The sequence below is a fragment of the Choloepus didactylus genome, chromosome 2, assembly GCF_015220235.1.
Source record: "Choloepus didactylus isolate mChoDid1 chromosome 2, mChoDid1.pri, whole genome shotgun sequence".
NCBI lineage: Eukaryota > Metazoa > Chordata > Mammalia > Pilosa > Megalonychidae > Choloepus > Choloepus didactylus.
Window position 1 is genome coordinate 104,457,717 of NC_051308.1, and position 21,351 is coordinate 104,479,067.

Sequence of the window (21,351 nt, forward strand, 5' to 3'; positions counted from 1 at the left end):
GCTCTGTGGTGTCCAGTCCATGCTGTTCCTGGCTTTCTACCTACTTTCCTGGAGGAGTAACTAAAACATACAGCTCACCAGTCTGCCATCTTGCCCCCTGGGCTTCATCTCTTAGCTTAGCATCTCCAAATGTCTTTCCGTCTGCATCTCTAAACACCTGGGTCTGTGTCGGCCCCTGAGCCTAAGGACTCCAGTAAACTAGTTAAGATCCCCCTTGAATGGGTGGGGTCACATCTCCATGGAAAGAATCTAATCAAAAGTTCCCACTCATAATAAATCTGGACCCACAAGATTGGATTAAAAACATGGCTTTTGTGGGGGACATAATAGATTCAAACCAGCACAGGTACTGCTATGGTAATCCCTATTTTATAGATGAGGAAACAACACTAAGAATTGTTAAGACACCCCTTCCAGGTGATACAGCTTGGGGAGAGGTAGATGGAACATAGTCCTCCACATTTTATCCCATGCCTTCTCTATGGGAGAACATATGTTACATTGCTATCCTATAATTTTTCCCTTGGTTCTTATCTAAGTTGTGGTTTTTATGAACTCTTTCCCTCTTTCTCTCTCCTCCTGGCAGTTTTATGTTAAAACTTACAGCAGAGTGATCTCATCAACATGGCAACATAAACAGCTACTGAAAACTCCTCTCCAGAGATTCAGTGAAAAAAAGGACAATTCTGAATTGTTTGGAACTCTAAAGGAAGCTATAGACTGGAGAAGGATCCTGCAAAAGCTGAATTGAAGAAAGAGAAGAAATATCAGATAGGAGTCAGACCAGCTTGTCCTCTCCCCTTCCCCTGACTTGGGCTCAGTTTGGGAAAGGCACAGAATAAGCAGAACAGAACCCTCCCACCAGGGACACTGATTTTAAAGTCTCTCACATACTCCCACTGTTTGAAGTCCCAGGGAACAGGGGAGGACATTTCAAGGCCCAGGTCAGTGAGGGACAAAGAGACTGAGAAAACATGGAGAGAGACTGTGTTTCCAGCCCCGGGTCTGAAAGCCCTTCCCCCACCCTTGAGGGAAGTATCAGCCAGTGGCCATTTTCTTGCCTTGGGGATGGCTGGGGTACTGGGTCAGCTAAGGGAGTACTTTGCCACAGGTGGAGCACCACATTGAGCCAGATTTTGGCTGGCAAAGTGAGGGCATAGCAATCATGCAGTTTCAGTTCACCTCGGTAGATGCAACCTGTGCTTGGAGACAAAGCAGCATCCGAGGACCATTAAGTTACCAAACAGCATTATCTGTCCTGAAAATGCAAGGGAATAGAAGCCCTTTTAAAAAGATGCTTCAGACCCTTCATTAGGACCACAGGAGTTGGTCTACACATCCTGCATAGAAACCAAGCCTAGTTTTGGCTGAGAGCTACAGACAACCCAACTGTCAAAGCAGGGCTTTAAAATAAATCCAGGTTTTGCTGACCAATGGAAAACAGAGAACCACTGGAAGCCAGCAGATCTATACTACCATACACAGTGAACTTGCTGGGATTTCCAGAGCCTACCTCCCATCCCTGTGGCAGGTCATAGTGGGTGCCTGATGTGGGGGGAAGACTGGGGTAGAGCCAATCTGACAACTGGCCAGCAAGAGAACCAAAGAAATATAGAGATCAAAGAAAACCAACAAGAAAACCCAAGGCAAAAGAGAGAAAACACCTCAGGAATAAACTATTCAAGAAAATCAGGTGCCTAGACAGCAAAAAAAAAAAAAAAAAAAATAATGAACCACACCAGGAAACTTGAAGATATGACCCAGTCAAAGGAACAAACTAACACCTCAACTGAGGTTCAAGAGTTGAAACAACTAATTAAAGATGTTCACAGAAATCTTCTAAATCAAATCAATGAGTTGAAAGAAAATGCAGCAAAAGAGATGAAGGATATAAAGAGGACATTGGGTGACCATAAGGAAAAATTTGAAAGCTTGAAAACACAAATGGCAGAACTTGTGGGAATAAAGGCACAATGGAAGAGATGAAAAACACAATGGAGACATACAACAGGAGACTTGGAGAGGCAGAAGAAAGGATTTCTGAACTAGAGGACAGAACATCTGAATCCTATACACAGAAAAACAGATAGGGAAAACAGTAGAAAAATATGAGCAGGGGTTCAGGAAACTGAATGACAACATGAAGTGCATGAATATACATGTTATAGGTGTCTTAGAAGGAGAAGGGAAGGGAAAAGTGGCAGAAAGAATAATAGAGGAAATAATCAATGAAAATTTCCCAACTCTTATGAAAGACATACAATTACATGTCAAAGAAGTACAGCATACCCCAAACAGAATTGATCAAAATAGATCTACTCCAAGGCACTTACTAATCAGATTGTCAAATGTCAAAGACAGAGATAATTCTGAAAGCAGCAAGAGAAAAGTAATCCGTCACATACAAGGGAAGCTCAATAAGACTAAGTGTGGATTTCTCAGTAGAAAGCACGGAGGTGAGAAGGTAGTGGTATGATATATTCAAGATACTGAAAGAGAAAAACTGCCAACCAAGAACTCTATATCTGGCAAATTTGTCCTTCAAAAATGAGGGAGAGTTTAAAATATTTACAGATAAACAGGCACTGAGAGAGTTCATGAATAGGAGACCTCCTCTATGAGAAATATTAAAGGAAGTGCTACATACAGATAGGAAAAGACAGGAGAGAGAGGTTTAAAAAGAGTAGAAATGAAGATACCAGGAGATAGAAAAAGGGTAAAGATTGGGCATTTGATGCTGAAGGAGTATAGAATGTTCAACAGGATTGATTGTATAGATCCAGAAATGGATAGCACAATATTGGTTGATGGTAGCACAATATCGTAGGTATGCTGAACAAAGATGACTGTGAATACAGTTGAAAGAGGAAGGTTAGGGGCATGTAGAACACCAGAAGGAAAGATAGAAGATAAAGACTGGGATGGTATAACTTAGTGAAACTTGGGGTGCTCAATGATTGTGATTGAATGTAAAAATACAAGAATGTTTTTACATGAGGGAGAACAAATGAATGTCAACTTTGCAAGGTGTTAAAATAGGTTGATATTTGGGGAACAATACAATCAATGCAAACTAGAATCTATAGTTAACAGTAACACTGTTAATATGCTTCCATTAATTGTAACAAAGGCAATATACCAAAGCTAAATGTCTATAAGAGGGAGATATATGTGAAGGGTATGACATTCTTGGTTTTGCTGGTGGTGTTTGACTTTTTAATTGCATTTTACTTTAATTATATTTATTCCTTTTTGCTTTTTAGGTATCTTTTTTTTTTTTTTTTTTTTTTTTTTTTTTGCCTTTTCCTCTTTCTTTGTGGAAGAAATAGAAATATCCTTATATAGATAGTGGTGGTGAATGCATAACTGGGACTAAGGTAAATAAGACTAAAGAGCAAAGAATAATACTGATGGTGTTTTGAAACTTCAAGTTCTGTGTGAGACCAAAGGAAGAGATGTTTATTAGGTGCAAAATCTATATTTTTTGTAGCATACTATATAATTTAACTTGTATGGTCAGTTTATTCAAATAACTTAATTACATGGAATGTTGAATAGACAGTGAAATCTGGTTGGTTTGTACAGGTTAGTGTGAAGCCCCAATACATCCCAGAGTAATCTGGACAGAGAAAGCACTGTGTTTGCAAAGCCCCCTTGAGGGACTGGGAGAAAACATGAAAATACTGTATTTCCCCACCTGGGGAATTAATGATATTCTCACAAGCATTGTGGTCTACCAATCTAGAAGGCCAAGCCCTTGATCTTGGGAGTTGCACTTATGAAATTTGTTACTGCAAAAGAGGGGCTAAGCCTACTTAAAGTCATGCCTAAGAGTCAGCCCCAGGGAACCTCTTTAATTTCACAAATGTTGCCTCTGTCTCTAAGCCAACTCTGCAGGTAAACTCATTGCCCTCCCCCCTAGGTGGGACATGACTCCCTGGGTGTAAATTTCCTGGCAACATGGGACATGACTCACAGGGATGAGCTTAGCCCTGGCATTGTGGGATTGAGAAAGCCTTCTTAGACCAAAAAGCAGAAGAGAAATGAAACAAAATAAAGTTTCAGTGGCTGAGAGATCTCGAATAGCATCGAGAGTTCATTCTGGAGGGTGTTCTTATGCATTACATAGATATCTCTTTCTAGTTTTTAGTATATTGGAATAGCTAGAAGGAAATACCTGAAACTGTTGAATTGCAACCCAGTACCTTGATTCTTGAAGACAGTTGTGTAACTATATAGCTTATACTGTGTGACCGTGTGATTGTGAAAACTGTGACTCCCACTCCCTTTATACAGTGTATGGACAGATGAGTAGAAAAATGGGGACAAAAAGCAAATGAATAATAGGGAGGGATAGAGGGTATGTGATGTTTTTGGTGTTCTTTTTTACGTTAACTTTTATTCTTATTCTTTTTTGTGTGTGATAATGAAAATGTTAAAAAAATGATTTGGTGATGAACACACAACTATATGATGCTACTGTGAATAGTTGATTGTACACTGTGGATGACTGTATGGCTTGTGAATATATCTCAATAAAATTGAATTATTATAAAACAAGCAAACAAACCAACAAAAAAACCTTAAAGCCATGACCACAAAGGTAAATGTGTTAGGAGACTTTTTTAAAATGATATTTAGTTATTTGGTTGACAACTTTCTTGGAACCTAACTTTTGCTAAGCACTATAAAAAGTTGTATATACTCTTTTCATTTCTCTTTTATTTGCCAATTAACATTTCAACACTTCTTTCTTATGCAAGCCCTTCCATGACTGGCTTCCGTGAAATCACCTCTCCTGTTTTCTTCCTACCACTCTAACAACTCCTCTGTTTCCTCTTCCCTCACTCTTAGTTGTTTTCCACAGGGTTTCATCCTATGTTCTTTTTTTAAAAAAAAAATTTATACTTTCTCTAGTGTAGGTATCTTCCCTTACTCCTCCCATGTAGTTAAAGATAATGATAATTCAAGAATCAGGTGCAAATGGAGGATAATAAAGGAATCCAGGAAATTTAAGCATAGTTATCACAATTTAAAACTCATACAAAAGGCCAAAGAACAGCATGGGCATGGCAGAAGGTCCATGTTTGGTAGACATTCCATAAGGATGTCTATAAGGAATTCTAGGGTAGCTTTATATATTTTAATAGGAATTTTAGGAAGAGCAAATAGAGCAGCCAGAAAAGAAGTAATAATCAGAGATATAGGAGAAAATTTTCCTCTGTTGGACAAAAACTTGAACCATCAGTTTGAAGTACAATCAGAAACTGGCCAGAAATATGTAAAGAAAACATACCTGGGCACATCCTGGTGAAATCTAGAACTCCAAGGATAAAGAGAAAAGTCTAAATGTTTCCAGACAGAAAAATGAAAGAATAAGGATCAAACTGGTATATATTTTCTCATTTGCAAGACTAAGTGCTAGAATATGGAGCCCATAACCAGCTAAGTTACTATTTACATAAGAGAGCAAAACAAAGATGAAGATATTTGCAGATATTTATGGACTCAAAACAGGTACTACATGAGTACTTTTAAAAAAAATGTACTCATGGGCATATTCTAACAGGATGAAAAATAAAGTAAGATAAGGATTTCAAAAAGAGGGGGAAATATTGGGATTCAAGATATACTGGTGAGCAAAGAAACCAGAGTAGTAAATTTCAATAATTGTTGACAATTAATATAATGTATATTTTATTGCACACATATAATGTTAATAAAATTCATTCCTAGGAGAGGATTCCTAAAACAGAAGAAAATAATGGGAAAAAAGTAATAAGGAAATAAAACTGCTGCCTAGTTCAACAAAATGAGAGGCCGAGAGAAATAAATGCATGGTAATATTTTATCTTGCTAGGAGGTGGGGATATAAATACTAACCAATTATTAATGATAGAAAAATATAGATTTGTATATATTTATTAAATATTTAATGTGTATTCATTAATAGAAAAGATTAAGTTTGAGATTTTAGCCCTGTCTTTATGGGCTTTATGGGTTTTATGACATATTGGCAGTGAGAGAAAGGACTTGGCAGTAGAAAAACTGACTTCTGGCTAACCTGTTCATGGATGTGACATTTGGTCTCTCCACCAGAAAGAAATTAAAATACTTTAGTGAGCTGGAAAGAGACCAACATGAGAATGTTAAGAGGCCAAGTTAATTGGAATAAAAGGAAACATGATAGTCCTTCTGACAAATTCTACTTGTGTTTTAAGCAATGTTTGCTTTGTGACTGTAGTTGCTATGTTCTTAGATGCATAAAGTTTTGCGATTAGTACATCTTTCAAGCAGACTGAACATACCTTTTATCATTGTGCCTTCTCTCACTAAAACCACATAAGAAGGGTAAAAGTGAGAATTAGGCATTATGCTGGAAATGTTGACACCAGGAAGACTCCGAGTATCTTGAATATTTGATATAAGTTTGAGGCTTTGGAGTCATTGCAGGGGCTCACTGTGGTGTCACCATGGAAGTTTAACCTTGATCACAAAATCATGTGACGGTAATAATAGCCCCTGAATACTGAACTTGATTCAGAAGTAATTTGGCAGAGGAGAGAGGATGGACCCCTCACCACTTTCCAAAGGAAAAGTGAAAACAATTGTTTAAAATGATAACACTGATGTTGGGAGTATGATATTTATGCTTGCTGCCAACATTAAACAACATGGTGTAAATTGAGTTTCAGGTACCCAAGTTTCCTCTCCACTCAAGGGAACAGGAATAGGAGACTTCAAAGGACCTTTACTGAAATATATGTATAGTTAGTCCATATTAGTGAGGCGTTATAATGTTTGTCTTTTCATTTCTGGAGTACTTCAACTCAAAATGCTGCTCTCAAAGTCCATTCACCTACTTGCATGTCTCACGTCTCACAACTTCATTCCTTCTTGAAGTTGCTCAATTTTCTGTTGTATGTTTACCCCACAGTTCACCATTCTGTTCATTTTTTGATGTACTCTTAGGCCACCTCCATCCATTGCAAAGCGTAAATACTGCGACCATAAACACCAGTGTAATGCTACACTGTTTAAATCTATATAATTCTTGAAATCAGGGTTTTAGCTCTCCAACTTGGTTTTCTTTTTCAAAGTTGTTTGCCTATTCTAAGTCCTTTGGAATCATATAAATTTTAGAATCAGCTACTTCTCTCTTCGAATTCAGAAAGAATTCAGTCCATCAAGGGTTTCTTGCATACAGCATTCTTTGCTACCCTCATAGAAAATTTTCATTTCATCCATGGTTTTCTTGGTGTTACCATGGAATTAAAGGCAATTCATATCTCTTTTGCATCCTTATCAAGAGAAGAAGTCTCAAAGGCCAGTATTTTCTTGATAAATATCTTCTAGTTGCCTGGCAGTCTGAAGCTGAAAGACAGATGGGACACAGGTCCAGGCCCACCAGGAGATAAGACCTTGAACAGCATACCAACCTTGGATTTCTAAAGACAGACATGTGACCAGACAAGCATTTTACATAAATGCTAAGGAAGAAGAAACATTCCTACAAAGAAGGAAGAAGGAAAAAAGAGAATATGAAGTGAGATGTTCAACTCTTGGCAACTTCATATTCTCTTCTGCGCTTGCTAAAAAAGATGAATGTAATATGGTTTAATTTTGCCAAGTGAAATAAATAAGAATTTAGGCAACCCCATTTTTATTTTTGATCCTTCTTTAGTTCCAAACAGCTTCCCAGTTTACTATGTCTACATAAAGGTCCGCAACTATTCAATGCTAATCAAGTATATGTGGAGAATGATAAGCAGGATTGTCTAATGAATGACCCTGTCAGGTCAGGTTGCCTAGAAATGAGCTAGCTGGCATGAGAACTCTTCCTCACAGTGGGAAAGGCTATGCACAATCTTACTTCCCCCAGCTTTCCTAGTGCTCCCCAGAACAGTTGGGTCCATGTTCATAGCGCTTGGCTTTGAACCCACATGTTTATTTTCATCACCAATCCCATCCCCACACCCCCACCTCAAGGCCACTCTTATTCTTCTAATGGGGATGCAAGCCCTCTACTGGAGAACTGTTCTGTGTTACATCTAGCTTGACCCCAGCCTAAGCATGCCTCCCTGCACTTGCTGTCTTTCATGCCTATGAGTGCCAGTGTTTACCTAGTGACACTTGCTGGTGTTTACCTAAATTAACTAATTTGCTAGGTGATCTTGGGAAAAATCACTTCCTTTCGTTCTGAGCCTCAGTTTCTCCATCTGCAAAATAGGCTAGAGAGTCTCAAAATCTCTTTCAACTCTGAACTTTATCAAACCCTCATTGAGTCCCTAATAATGTGTGATCATAATTATAATATAAATTGCTATCATTTATTTAGCTCCTAATATGTGTCAAAACATTCTTTCTCTTCCCCACCCCCCACTACCTTTCATCTAATAATCTCTTCAGGTCTTTGTCAGTTTGATTTTCTAGTTCAGCTGAAGCTTTCTCAAACTCCCCCTATCCTGGGTTATATGCCCCCGCTGTTCTCATAGTTTCCTGTATTTCCCAATTGCACCACATATCACACTATGCTGGAACTGTCTGTTTAATCATTGTTCTCCCCAACGGAAGTATAAGCTCCACAAGAAGAGGGAGATCAATTACTTTGTTGATCTTTAAATTGCTAGCACCTAGCATAGTGCCCGGCACATCCTGGGCACTCAATAAAGATTAGCTGTATTAATTAATTAATGCTAGGCACTGCATGTTATAGAATAGGAAAAAACTAGTCTCATGAAACAAAGATCAATGTTTCCTACAGCAGTCAAGTTCACACTTCCTTTCTGAAATGTGGCTATAAAAAGGAGCAAGAAAGCTCAAGTGAAACTGCCTCTTAACTAGAAGAGTACTGTTCTTGCTTACAGAAGATTAGACCGTGGAAGAAAATGGCTCAGCACAGCCTATGGATCCTCCTTCTTTGCCTGCAAACCTGTGAGTCCTGACCTTTGCTGACTCCCTCCTAGTTTTCCACAAAGCTTGAGAAATTTCTCTTACAGAAGACATTGAAGTGCCTTTTTGATATGTATTTTTAACAGAAACACCCTAGCTCAGTATATTCTATTCTGAAAAGGGATCCAGCTGGCTGGGGAGAGACTTAAGATCCAAACCTAAATGTTTTTCAACTTTAAACCTGGTATTTCTGAACTTTTCCTGTGTGCGATCTTTAAAGGTTTGAGACAAATCCCTCTGTTGGAGAGAGTCAGCCTTTGGTAGACCCACTCACAAAGCCCAGAAAAAGCATAGATAATTAAGAACTTTGAATAATTTAAAAGCAATTTCTCTCTGGCATTAGAATGTTATATGAGTTTTGACAGAGGTATACCTTTCCAAATTACATTTCATTGCTCTATAAGATTAGAGTGATGTATGACTCATTATTGTAAAAACCTGATCTCTATAAGTTCCTTTTTTCGAAGCATGTTCAGAGCAATTACTCTGCTTTTATCCTTCAAGATCTTTCAAAAATAAATGATGAGCTCATTATTCCTATTTTATAATAAATTAGGTCTCAAAGAAAAAGGTGGGGAACTTGGAACTAAAAACCCTGTTTTTCTCAATTATGGCTTGATGGTAAACTATAAACGACAAAACAAATATTGGTTGTTATTATAAAGAAAACTATGTAATATTAACATAGGTCTGAAAGTGTTTTGTCATTTCACATATATTATCTCATTAAATCCAAACAATTGTGCTTTTTATATAAGAATTGACTATTTTTGACATTTCTAAATCTTTGTTTCTGGTATCTTTTACCAACTCTGGAAATGCATTAATAAATTCCTGGCGTGAGTTAGAACCCAGGGAACCTAATGGGTTAGGATTTCCTTAAAAGAGAGAAGCAATGCACCTTGGTCTCTCTGGTTCCTTTGACCACTTAAAACTATGGTTCCTTTAATTTGAGCTTTGTGGAGATTGCAACCCCTTGACAGATCTAGTTTGGGGAGCCTATGTTGGTCACTGTGGCACAGAAAACAGAAAACGCATGTAGAGGGGGAAAAGAGTTGACTAGAACCTAAGTAGAAATCTAGGGCTGTCCCCAGTCTTCCAGAGAAGGGCTGGACAAGCAGACATTTAATATCACTTAATTTGCAAAGTATTCCACAATTTTTATGCCTGTATCATACTAAAACCATTGAAATGACAAGATAATATTACTAATCCCATTATGCAAAATAAAAGTAAACTAATATTCAGAGATTAAGCAATTCACTTGAAGTTTTAGAATGTGAAATTGGTAGAGCTGGAAATGGACACTAGTTCTGATTCCAAGCTTAGAGGCCTTTCTGCTCCAAGTGACCTCCTTACTCATTAACTTTTCAAATCCTTGATTTTCTTCAAAGGGCTAATACTAAATAAATGGCAGCTCTGGTAGACACTTGTCTCATTTACTGAAACTGATATCAAAGTGGTCAAATCAACCAGGAAAGTAGTAAATCATTTCCCTATTAGCTGTGTGACTCTGGGCAAGTTATATAACCTCTCTGAGCCTGTATCTTCAACTTCAAAATTGGGAAATTGTTAGTACCTATCCATTAGTGTTGTTTCAAGAATCAAAATAATGCATGTACAATACTTGAAACAATAGCTGGGATATAGTAAATGCTCTGCAAATACTAGTTCATGCCGTTGTTTTTCACACTTGCTTGAAACACAGTATTGGAAAGAGCAAGGGCTTTATTGCACAGAGATCCTGGACAGGTCTCCTCTGTTTAGGATGGTGCAAGAAACATGGGCAGGAGAAAAGGTGCTGGGAGTTTTAGCTTAGGTGTGGGCTGTCAGGACTCTGGAAAAGGAAATCAGGGATGAGATATTTATTTTGTCAGGAGCACATGAAATGGGACAGTGGGGACTTGTTTTTATAGTAAAGCCAGAAGTGTTTTCACATACTATTCATCTTTGCTGAATGCATTTGTTTGCCTCTTAAAGATTATTCCACAAACATTTCCTAAATGTGGAAATCTACCCCAAATTCCTCCTGCTGCCATTCCTGGCTGGTTATATTCAGCATTTGGCTTAGGCGTCAACACTGATTTTGTGCTCTTCCCTGGAGTTATGAGGAGTTAAAGCAGCTAAGAAGCAGTGGAGACATGACATTAGAAACCCCCTTTCTCCCCATGAAATCACTGAAATAAGAGAACTCTGAATGAACAGACTCATGACTGCTCCATGTTGGAAATATTTTCTCTAAGAATCAAGACTCACAGTCTCATGCCTTGATTTCAACTTTCTCATCGTGACTTCGGGAACATCGTGACTCTGACTCTCCTGTAATATCCCCACCAGCCACTCAGCCTCTGGGGTGAAGAACAAAAGAGTCCACCACTTTTGTTACATAAACCTTTTCCCTCTAACATGTTTTCTCTCACACTCTTTTATATCCTCCTTTTTAAAAATCCTTTCTTCAACTCCTCCTCTTGCCCCTTTTCCTATCTCCCATCAAGAATAGTAATAACCATTTATGGATCCATCACTATATGTCTGGCATTACTCTAAGTATTCTACATTCATTACTTTGATCAATCCTTGCAGTAATATCCCCTCTTTATAGATGAAAATATTGAGACAGAAAGTTGATGGTCATTTAGCCAAAAGACGTAGGAAGAAACATTTCATCTCCAGTCAGAAGAGTCCCTATAAAGAAAAGTGATGCCCCTTTTTATCTCAAGGTGATTTTTCAAGAGTCCTCTGCAAATATCACTTTACTTTTCCAGAGAGGGTCACCTCTGGGGGAGAGCTCAGCCACCAACAGCTGGGCATCCACAGGAACCATGGCTCAGGGCCAAGAGCAGAATAATGAATTATCCACTTGAAAATGCAAGGGTAATTTTGAGGACCTGAATTTTTTTCTGGGGCCCTTGATAAGCATTCTAATTTTTGTAAAAAATTACTGATCTTTAGAAAAACCCAAGCATGTTTTAAATCCAGGTTACTTTCAGAAAATCTTAGTTTATACTGAACATTATCCAAGAGCTTTGATTGTCAACTCTATCAACTCTATCAGCTGTATCAGCTTGTTTCTTGTTTCTTGTGAAAACAGCTATCCCTTCTCTCCATACCCAGGCTTAGGGTAGAATCAGAAAATCTTTCTGCCCATTATCACTTCTCATCATTTATCAGCTTATTTGGGGGAAAATGTGTCCCCAAAGATAAGAGTAACAGTCTGGCAGGAACTGACTGGATATGTCATTCATACGTTGTAAAACCATATTCAATAAAATTGATCTAATATGGAAAACAAACACGTAGGAAGTAGGATTTGAACTTTTCCAGTGTCCATAGACTTAGCCACTGAGCAATGCTCCCTCCACCCACTTTGATGATGAAGTGGAGTAAAATACTATCCCCAATATTGATGGCTATTGCATTTTAGAATTTTTCAGTGAAGAGTGGAGAGTTATTTATTCCAAGCAAGGCAGGATTTTTCAGGCAGAGGCTGGCTCTGTCTCTGTACCCACCTGTAGAGGGATGTGGCTGTTGGGAAGGCCCTTGTCAAGAGTAGAATCTTAAGTAGGCCAGCAGGGCAGAATATACAAGGAAAGAAACATCTCCACACCAGGTACCAGGGTTCGTATATTATTCACTACAGTATGATTTGGGCTAACTTGAATTAGCTTCTTCAAGACAAACAAGGGTCCAATTCAGCTTTATGTCCTGTCGGATGTAGAATACAGTTGTGGGGCATTCCAGAAGTAGACTCTTACAAGTCCAGGAGGTGAGTGGGCCCATCTGGGTATATATCCATGGATAAATAGACCCCAACCATCATCCTGGGGATCAAAGACAGGATTTCATGCCTGGGGAAGTGTTCTGGCCAGAGTCAGCCAGAAGTCCTTGTACAGAGGGGCCTTCAGGAAAAAGACAAGGCCTCTGTTCTGGAAAGAGATTTGAGCACACTACTACCACAGACATTCAGAATGGGCAGAAAAGCAGAAGCCCAGTTATAGAAATGGGGATATATTAAATTTGGGGAAAACTGGACATTAAGAAATCAACTCAAAATCTCGGTTTCCAAATAGAGGCTGGGAAACTGCATCTCTGTGATTACATGGGACTCTGAAGGGAGGGTTTAGAGAAATCCTCATCAGCGTGATCTGATGAAGAGGTCCTGGAGATCAATAGGGTGACAAATGAAGCACCAAGAGTGACTTCACAGCAAGAGTCCAAATCAGTGCTAGGCCATTTAGGCTCAAGTCTCTCCTGTTCAAGCCTTTCCTGTCTTGGACCTTGGAAAGGAATGAATCTGCAAGTTTGGAAGTAACTAGGTTCAGCTATGTGGAAGCTGAAAAAGAAAGGTATGAGCAATCAATTCAGGGGGCCATCAGTGAAGTTGTCTAGGTACCATATCCTTTGTTATACTCAATTTTTGATTGTACGCTAATAGAGGGAAGCAGTAATAAAACAATGGATGGCCTCTACCCCATATCTGTTTTGAGAATGTATGTGTATACTCATTTGTCTGTTTGTTTTCAAGAAGCTGATTCAGGTCAACCCAAATCTCAGTAAATACATTAATTAAAGGTTCCAGGAGGAAATAGTTTGCTATTGTATGGGGGTCATAGGTTCCTTTTTTTCTTAACACCCCATAACCAAAGACTTTCCGTCTGTTTGGAAAGTGACACAAAACTGGCTGTCCAACCCCTTGCTTCCTTTTTGCCGTCTACTTCCTCTACTCTATAACCAACTCTCCTTTAGGCGCCATGGTGCATCCACTTCTGGTCCCTCTCCCAGGGCTGCCATTATCAGAGTGGTTCCACTCCCACTTCCTCCCCTTCCCCAGTCCCTTATTGGAGCAACTGGATTCTACCAAGGATTTAGGGCAGGGTTTACCCTGTACATGTGCTGAATCATACAGTTGCATCAAATGGCAATTTTATAAATGACTCCACAGTCTAATTCTTACGATGGCTTTGAAACAGGTATTACAACTGAATAAGAGAGAGAACACTATCATTTGAAGCAGGCACTCGATAATTAAAGATAAAACGGAGACCCACAGTTTATGTTTATGTTGTGTTTCTCACACATAGCCTAGCCAGTGCCCGCAGGAGTAGGTAGGTTTTCAGTAGAGTTTGTTGAATGAACAAATTATTTCTATATGAAAGGAACTCATATTTACCTTTGGCCAAAGATGCCACAGTACTTTAGTGTTTCTAAGAAGATGGGAGATTCATGGACCAGAAACAAGTTTAATTTCACAGAAAGAAATGGAGATGACTGTTGATTCTCTCAGCCTCAGACCTTTTCTGTGCCTCAAACTCTCCTTCATATGTCTGACTTACTTTCCTGAATAGGTTAAATTGACTATACTTTTGAAGTATCATCAAGTCCCTGAGAAACCACCCTCAGTGCCACTCAACCTCCCTACAAAGAATTAGGCCAAGGCTCCTCTTTCTTCTGCTCCTCTGGAAAGTCCCTTTAAGAGGCTGGCTTGGCAAAGGTCTGGGAGGATCTTGATTAATTCCTTTCCTGACTTTTCCCAGTCCACAACCATCCTCTGGCTGGCAGAGTTCCCTGAAGCTACTCACTGACCCTCAGGGGTCTTGCTTGGCCATTAGTGCTGCCCCTACCTGGGTTCCTAGGATACTAAAGTTGCATTATTTCTAAGCCATATCATTTGATTCCCTGTGACTAAGATGCTGTTCTGGAGTTTATTCAAATTTTATTTTCCCTTCTGCTTTATGGAGGCAATTATGAGGAAGTTGCTCCTATGCTATCATGGATTGATCCAAGAAGTGAGAGCAGAGGCCTGTGTCTGAACCGCACACATGGCACATGGGGTACACCAGTTACAGGGGGTGGCAAAGCAGATTTTCCTCTTTGGGCCTTATGACTCCAGCCACCCCGGGGGAGAGGCATGCCCTCGAGTCCAGACAGCTGACATGACCTCAAGCCCTGTATCAGGCAGTGCCCAGATACGCCTACTTACTGACTCTGCAAAACAGTGGATAGGAGGAGAGGAGGGAAAGGTTAGCTAGTGCCAAAAAAGGAATCAGAAATGCTTATTTGAAGGATCCTAAAGATGCAAGGCGTGGCGGTGGTGTCTGTTAAGCAACAGTACAATGTTCCCCATTTCCATTCTCATTAATAGCTACATGTTGACCTTTTCTAACATTTCCCTAATATTCCTAATACCCCATTCCTTCTTTTCCCATTCTTAGTTGCCTGTGGTGTTATTTTAATCTTTGTGACAATGCTTATTTATTTTCCATATCAAATACATATAGCACTTAGTATATGCCAAGCACTGTTATAAGAGGTTTATAAATATTAATTCATTTAACCCTCGTGACACTGCTATGAGGTAAATGCTATTAGCTTGATTTTAAAATTGAGGAAATTGAGGCACAGAGAGGTGGCTAGTAACTGACAGAGCCAGGATCAAAACCTGGGTCTCAATCACTAAGTCACAGGCCTCTTATTGGGGGTGGGCAGAGCATGCTCTTCATGGCAGGACTCCCGTTGAGGTCTCTAGAGCCTTCTCCATTCCTATACATACTTCGGAGCACCCGCATGCCTTCTAATTGTCATAATTCCTCATAGTGGTGGGGAAGATCTTTTTATGTCATTTACCACCTGCAACCCTGACACCTAAGATAGGTGACTTATTTTTGGTCTTTTAGTTAGTTGGCATCAGAGCCTTGACTAGACCAGGATTTTTTTGTTTTTGTTTATTTTAATTTGAGAAGTTGTAAGCTTATAGAAAAATTAGGCAGAAAATATATATACCTACCCTCACACTCACAGTATTCCCTATTATAACACTTTGTGTTAGTGTGGTACGTTGTTAAAAATGGTGGAAGAATACTGTACTCTTAACTATAGTCCACAGTTTATATTAGAGTTCAATGTTTGTGTTGTGCAGACCTGTGGGGTTTTTTAAATTTTTTTATTCTAATAAATATATACAACCTAAATTTTCCCCTTTTAACAACATTCAAATATATAATTCAATAGCATTAATTACATTTACAATGCTGTGCTACTGTCATCAACATCCATTACCAAAATTTTTCCTTCAGCCCAAACAGAAATTCTGTACCAATTAAGCATTAACTCCCCATTCCTACCCCCATCCTGTCCCTGGTAATCTGTGTTATAGTTTCTGACTCTATGAATTTGCTTATTCTAATTATTGCATGTAACTGAGATCATGCACTATTTGTCTTTTGTGCCTGGCTTATTTCACTCAACATGATGACTTTGAGGTTAATGCATGTTGTCACATGTGTCAGAACTTCACTCCTTTTTATGGCTGAATTCTGTTCTGTTGAATGTATATACCACATTTTGTTTATCCATTCATTTGTTGATGTACACTAGGATTGCTTCCATATTTTGGCAGTTGTGAATAATGCCACTATCAACATCGGTGTGCATGTATCTGTCTTCTACCATTTTTAAAGCTGACTTTTCTTGATTCAGCACTCACCCAGTTACTGCAGACCTTCAACCATTTTCCAGAGTTTTGAGGAAGATGTCCCTGCCAGTTTTTGCTAGTTGCTCAAAGATTCTGTGGGGAAATAGCACCCTGGAAATCTTACACAGCCATTTAGGTTGACCAGAAGCCTCCTTAAACTATGTTTTTTGATCCCTACTTTAGGACATTTTTACTAACTTTGACATGGACACCCTCTGTGAGCACCTGTAGAAATTTTCTTTGCAAACCTATAAGAATATTGGGGCAGAAAGAAGTTACAGTTAAACAATTGCTCCTTCTCTTAATCAGTTTATACCCTTGAGTTACCATGTGAAGACCCAGATACTAATACCATCTTTTTTTTGCCCTGGATTCTTCTACCTTGTTTTTATATAGCTGAAAGAATATAGTTGAGTCAGTAGCAAAAAAGTATTTGTTCATTCTTTAACAAATGTTTAATAAGGATTCACTTAATAAAGTTGAGAAAACAGTAAGATCAAAATCAAAACTCTGCATTCATGGTATTCACATTCTAGCAGGGAAGTGTGGCAGTCAGTACATAAATAAGTGCATCCAACACTTTAGTAGTGATATTGTCTGTGAAGGAAAATAAAGCCAGGCAAGGCAATAGAGTATTGAGGTGGGGGCTGTTATTTAAAGTTTGGTGATGGAGAAAGCCCTCTCTTTTAAGATGATGTTAGAGCAGAGACTTAAAGAGAGGAAGTACTGAAGAGTACTGTAGTAAAGGAGAACAGCAGGTGCACAAGAACTATGGAGACTACAGCAAGGAAGGCAGAGTGGTTGGAGAAAGTGAGGGGTAGAAGGATAGAAGATGAGGGTGAAAGGGAGCCAGGGTCAGATAAAGCAAGACCTAGTAGATGATTGCAAAGTGTATGAAAAGGAGACTAGAGAGCCTCCCCAGACCAAAACCCCAAGAGTACACTGTATTTTTTCTTTTTAATAGATTCTAAGGAGAACTGTCCAACTTTAGGTCTAAATGACCTCACCATTGCATTTAATATTTAATATTTCAAAATTTCTTTGGGAGGATTGTGGGAAAATGGTAGTGTAGGAAGCTCCTTCTCCAGAACAACTATTAAACAAACAAACGGTCTGAATCAACTATTTTGAAACTCCAGAGTCCAGTAGAACACTGTGCAGTATCCAAGGAAGAACAGGAGGAAGAGGCTGGTAACTTATAGTAAAGACCAGTAAATTGCTCTCTCCATTAAGTGATTACTGGTTTTCATCCTCTGCCCTCACAGCAGGCTCACCCAGGCCCATGGTGTCACTTGCTGGTGCCAAAAACTTCAGGCAGGGTATGGGCCAATCACAGATCATGGCTTTTGATTAACAACTTCAGATTGCTAGGGCCCTGGCTCTGATTGTGGCCATTATTCCAACCCATCCCTGGCAAAGGCAGTGGAGGAGACTTAAAGACAGTCAGCTTCCTCAGAGCTGTGGAGGACAGTTGAAGGGCTGCATTTTCTGGGCAGGTCAAGAAAGCACAGCTTAGGGGAACCATGGAAGAATCTCCAGGCACCCTTCCTAGCTCCTCCATCAGACCCCTTCCCAGGGCAGTTTGGAGACAGCTGGAGCTCCCTTTGTGGGTAACTGGCCTTGTTCCAGCTGGGAAGGACTGACTTGGGAAACTCCTCTTTGGTGTGTCCCTACTCCCAGAATTTGCCCTCCAGGTAAAAGCAGCTTGAGACAATGAAAGCAGTGTAAGGAGCAGTTGAGATGGATGGCCTGTTTAAAGCCCAGCAGTGAAATACCTGGGAGGGGGAAAAGGTCTGTCTCCTGGGAGTAGAGGGGGCTTTCAAACTCCTGTAAACAGAGGACCTCCTAAGACTTAAAGTGCTGATGGAAAACAATTGCCAACCAAAAATTTTATATCCTGCCAGACTTTCTTTCAAAAATGAGAAAGAGGTTAAGAAATTCCCAGACAAACAAAAGCTGAAGGAATTCTTCACCACTAGGCCTACCCTACAAGCAATGCTAGAGGGAGCTCTTCAGACCGAAAGGAAAGGACACTAGACAGTGGTTCAAAGCAGCATAAAGAAATAAAAACCTCTGGTAAGGGTAACCACTTGGGTAATTATAAATGCTAGTACTACTGTATTGTATTTTTTGGTATGTAACTTCACGTCTTCTTATAGATGCTAAAATGCAAATGCATAAAACGTAATGATAAAACCTTTGTTTTGGGACATAAAGTGAATGAAGGTATAATTTGCAACAAGTACAAAATATGGTGGGGGAAATGTTTCCATTTGCTAAAGCTGCTGAAATGTGGTATACCAGAAATGGATTGGCTTTTACAATGGGGGTTTATTAGTTCACCAATTTACAGTTCTAAGGCCATGAAAATGTTCCATTAAAGCATTAACAGGACGATACCTTCTTGAAGAAAGGCCGATGGCGTCTGGGGTTCCTCTGTCACATGGGAAGACACATGGCTGGAGACTGCTGGTCCTCTCCCAAGTTTAGCTTCTGTTTTCATGGCTTTCTCCAAAATGTCTCTGGGCTTCTGTCTTAGCTTCTCTTGTGGGTCCTTCTTGCTTCTCCCAGTGTGTTTTCCTTCACATAATCTCTGTGCTCTCTTCAAAATGTTTCTACCTTTTATCCTCTCATAGAGGACTCTGGCAAGGGATTATGACCCACCTTGAATGGGCTGGGTCACATCTCCATGGAAAAAACCTAATCAAAATGTCCCACCTACAATAGATCTGCCTCCACAAGATTGGATTAAAAGAACAGGGTTTTCTGGGGGTACACAATATGTTTAAATCAGCACAGGGAATGGAGGGTTATAGGAACAGTGTATGTGTATGTTGTTGAAGTCAGGGTGGCATCAAATAAAATATGTGTGTTACATGTTTAGGATGTTAACTTTTAACCTTACAGTAACCACAAGGAAAATGTATGAAAAATATATCCACATAGAAATAAGAAGGAACTCAATATGATATAACACAAAAAAAATCAAATAAATATGTAAGTAGGCATTACTGGAGAATTGAGGGACCAAAAAAGGTAAAAGACTTATAAAGACTAAATAGCAAAATAATAGAAGAAATTCCTGCATTATCAGTAGTGAGTTAAAATGTAAATGGATTAAAAGTAAAATGGATTAAAGGTAAAAATTGGCAGAAGAGATAAAAAGCATGAACCAACCTTATAGTGCCTACAAGAGACTGACCTTAAATTCAAAGACATAAGTAGGTTGAAAGTGAACTACCATGCAAGTAGCAACCAAAAGACGTCTGGAGCAGCCATGCTAATATCAGAAAAATATACTTTATGTCAAAAACTGTTATAAAGGACAAAGAAGTTCACTATATACTGATAAGGAGGTCAATTCAATAAGAAGATGTAACAGTTATAAATATATATATGCAGCTAAGGTCAGAGCCCCAAAATATATGAAGAAAATACTGACAGATTTGAAGGGAGAAATAAATAGCTAAACATTAATAGTAGGAGAATTAATATACCAATTTCAATAATGGATAGAACATCTAGATGGAAGATCCATAAGGATCAATACTCTAACTAAACCTAATGGACATATATAGAACACTTCACTCAACAACAACAGAATTCTTCTTGAGTGCACATGGGTCATTCTCCAGGACAGACAAGTCTCAATAAATTAAAAAATATTGAAATCATATAATGTATCTTCTCCAACCACAATGGAATGAAGCTAGAAATCAATAACAGAGGAAAAAATTGAAAATTCAAAAATATGTGAAATTTTAAAAAAAGTTCTCTTAAACAACTAGTGGATTACAACAGAAATTACAAGGGAAATTAGGAAATGTCTTGAGGCAAATGAAAATGAACACATAACAGAACAAAACAAAGCCAGAGCTGAAAGGGAATTTTATAGCTCTAAATGTTTACATTAAAAAAGAAGAAAGACCTAACCTCAAGACTGGAAAAATTGAAAAAAGAAGAGCAAACTAAACCCAAAGTGAGCAGAAGGAAGGAAATAACAAAGATCAGAGCAGAGATAAGTGAGAAAAGTGAAATAGAGAGGGGAAAAAAATTAGAGAGAATCAACAAAACCAAAAATTGGTACTTTGAAAAAATCAGTAAAATTGACAAACCTTTGGCTAGACTCATGAAGAAAAAAGAGAGAGAACATAAAAGACTAAAATCAGAAATGAAAAATGTTACATTACTACTGATCCCACTGAAATAAAAATGACTGTAAGGATACCATGAACAACTGTAGGCCAACAAATTAGATAACCTAAATAGAATGGACAAATTCCTAGAAACACATAACTTAACTTCACTGACTCAAGAAGAAATAGAAGATCACAACAAACCAATAACTAGTAAAGAGACTGAATCAGTCATCCAAAACCTCTCAAGAAAGAAAACCCAGGATTTGAAAGTTTCACAGGGGAATTTTACCAAACATTCCAAGAAGAATTAACACCAAACCTGCTTAAACTCTTCCAAAAAATTGAAGAGCAGGGGAACAGTCCCTAATTCATTCTTTGAGGCCAACTTTATCCTCATACCAAAGCCAGATAAAGATACCACCAGAAAAGAAAATTACAGAACAATTTCTCTTTTGAATATAGATGCAAAAATTCTCAACAAAATAATGGCAAATTAAGTCCAACAGCACATTAGAAGAATTATATGCCATGATCAAGTGGGATTTATCCCAGGTATGCAAGGGTGGTTCAACACAAGAAAATCAATTAATGTACTATACCACATTAACACAATGAAGGAAAAAAATCATATGATCATCTCAGTTGACTCAGAAAAGGCATTTGACAAAATCCTTAGAAAGCTAGTAAGAGAAGGAAACATCCTCAACATGATAAAGGGCATATATGAAAAGCCCACAGCTTTTCATATATGTTGAAATACTGAAAGCTTTCCCTCTAAGATCAGGAAGA

General features: G+C 38.7%; 1 protein-coding gene across 4 annotated transcripts in view; it reads left to right on the forward strand.

The window, feature by feature from the left end:
* The first annotated feature begins 8,653 nt into the window (after positions 1-8,653).
* Positions 8,654-21,351, forward strand: part of CD84 (CD84 molecule) — an 85,962-nt gene continuing 73,264 nt past the window's right edge. For all 4 annotated transcript variants that reach the window (XM_037825570.1, XM_037825568.1, XM_037825569.1 and 1 more), the window contains exon 1: positions 8,654-8,934. In XM_037825570.1, coding sequence (XP_037681498.1) covers positions 8,889-8,934 — 46 coding nt within the window. In that variant the 5' untranslated portion in view covers positions 8,654-8,888. The remainder of the gene's footprint in view (positions 8,935-21,351) is intronic.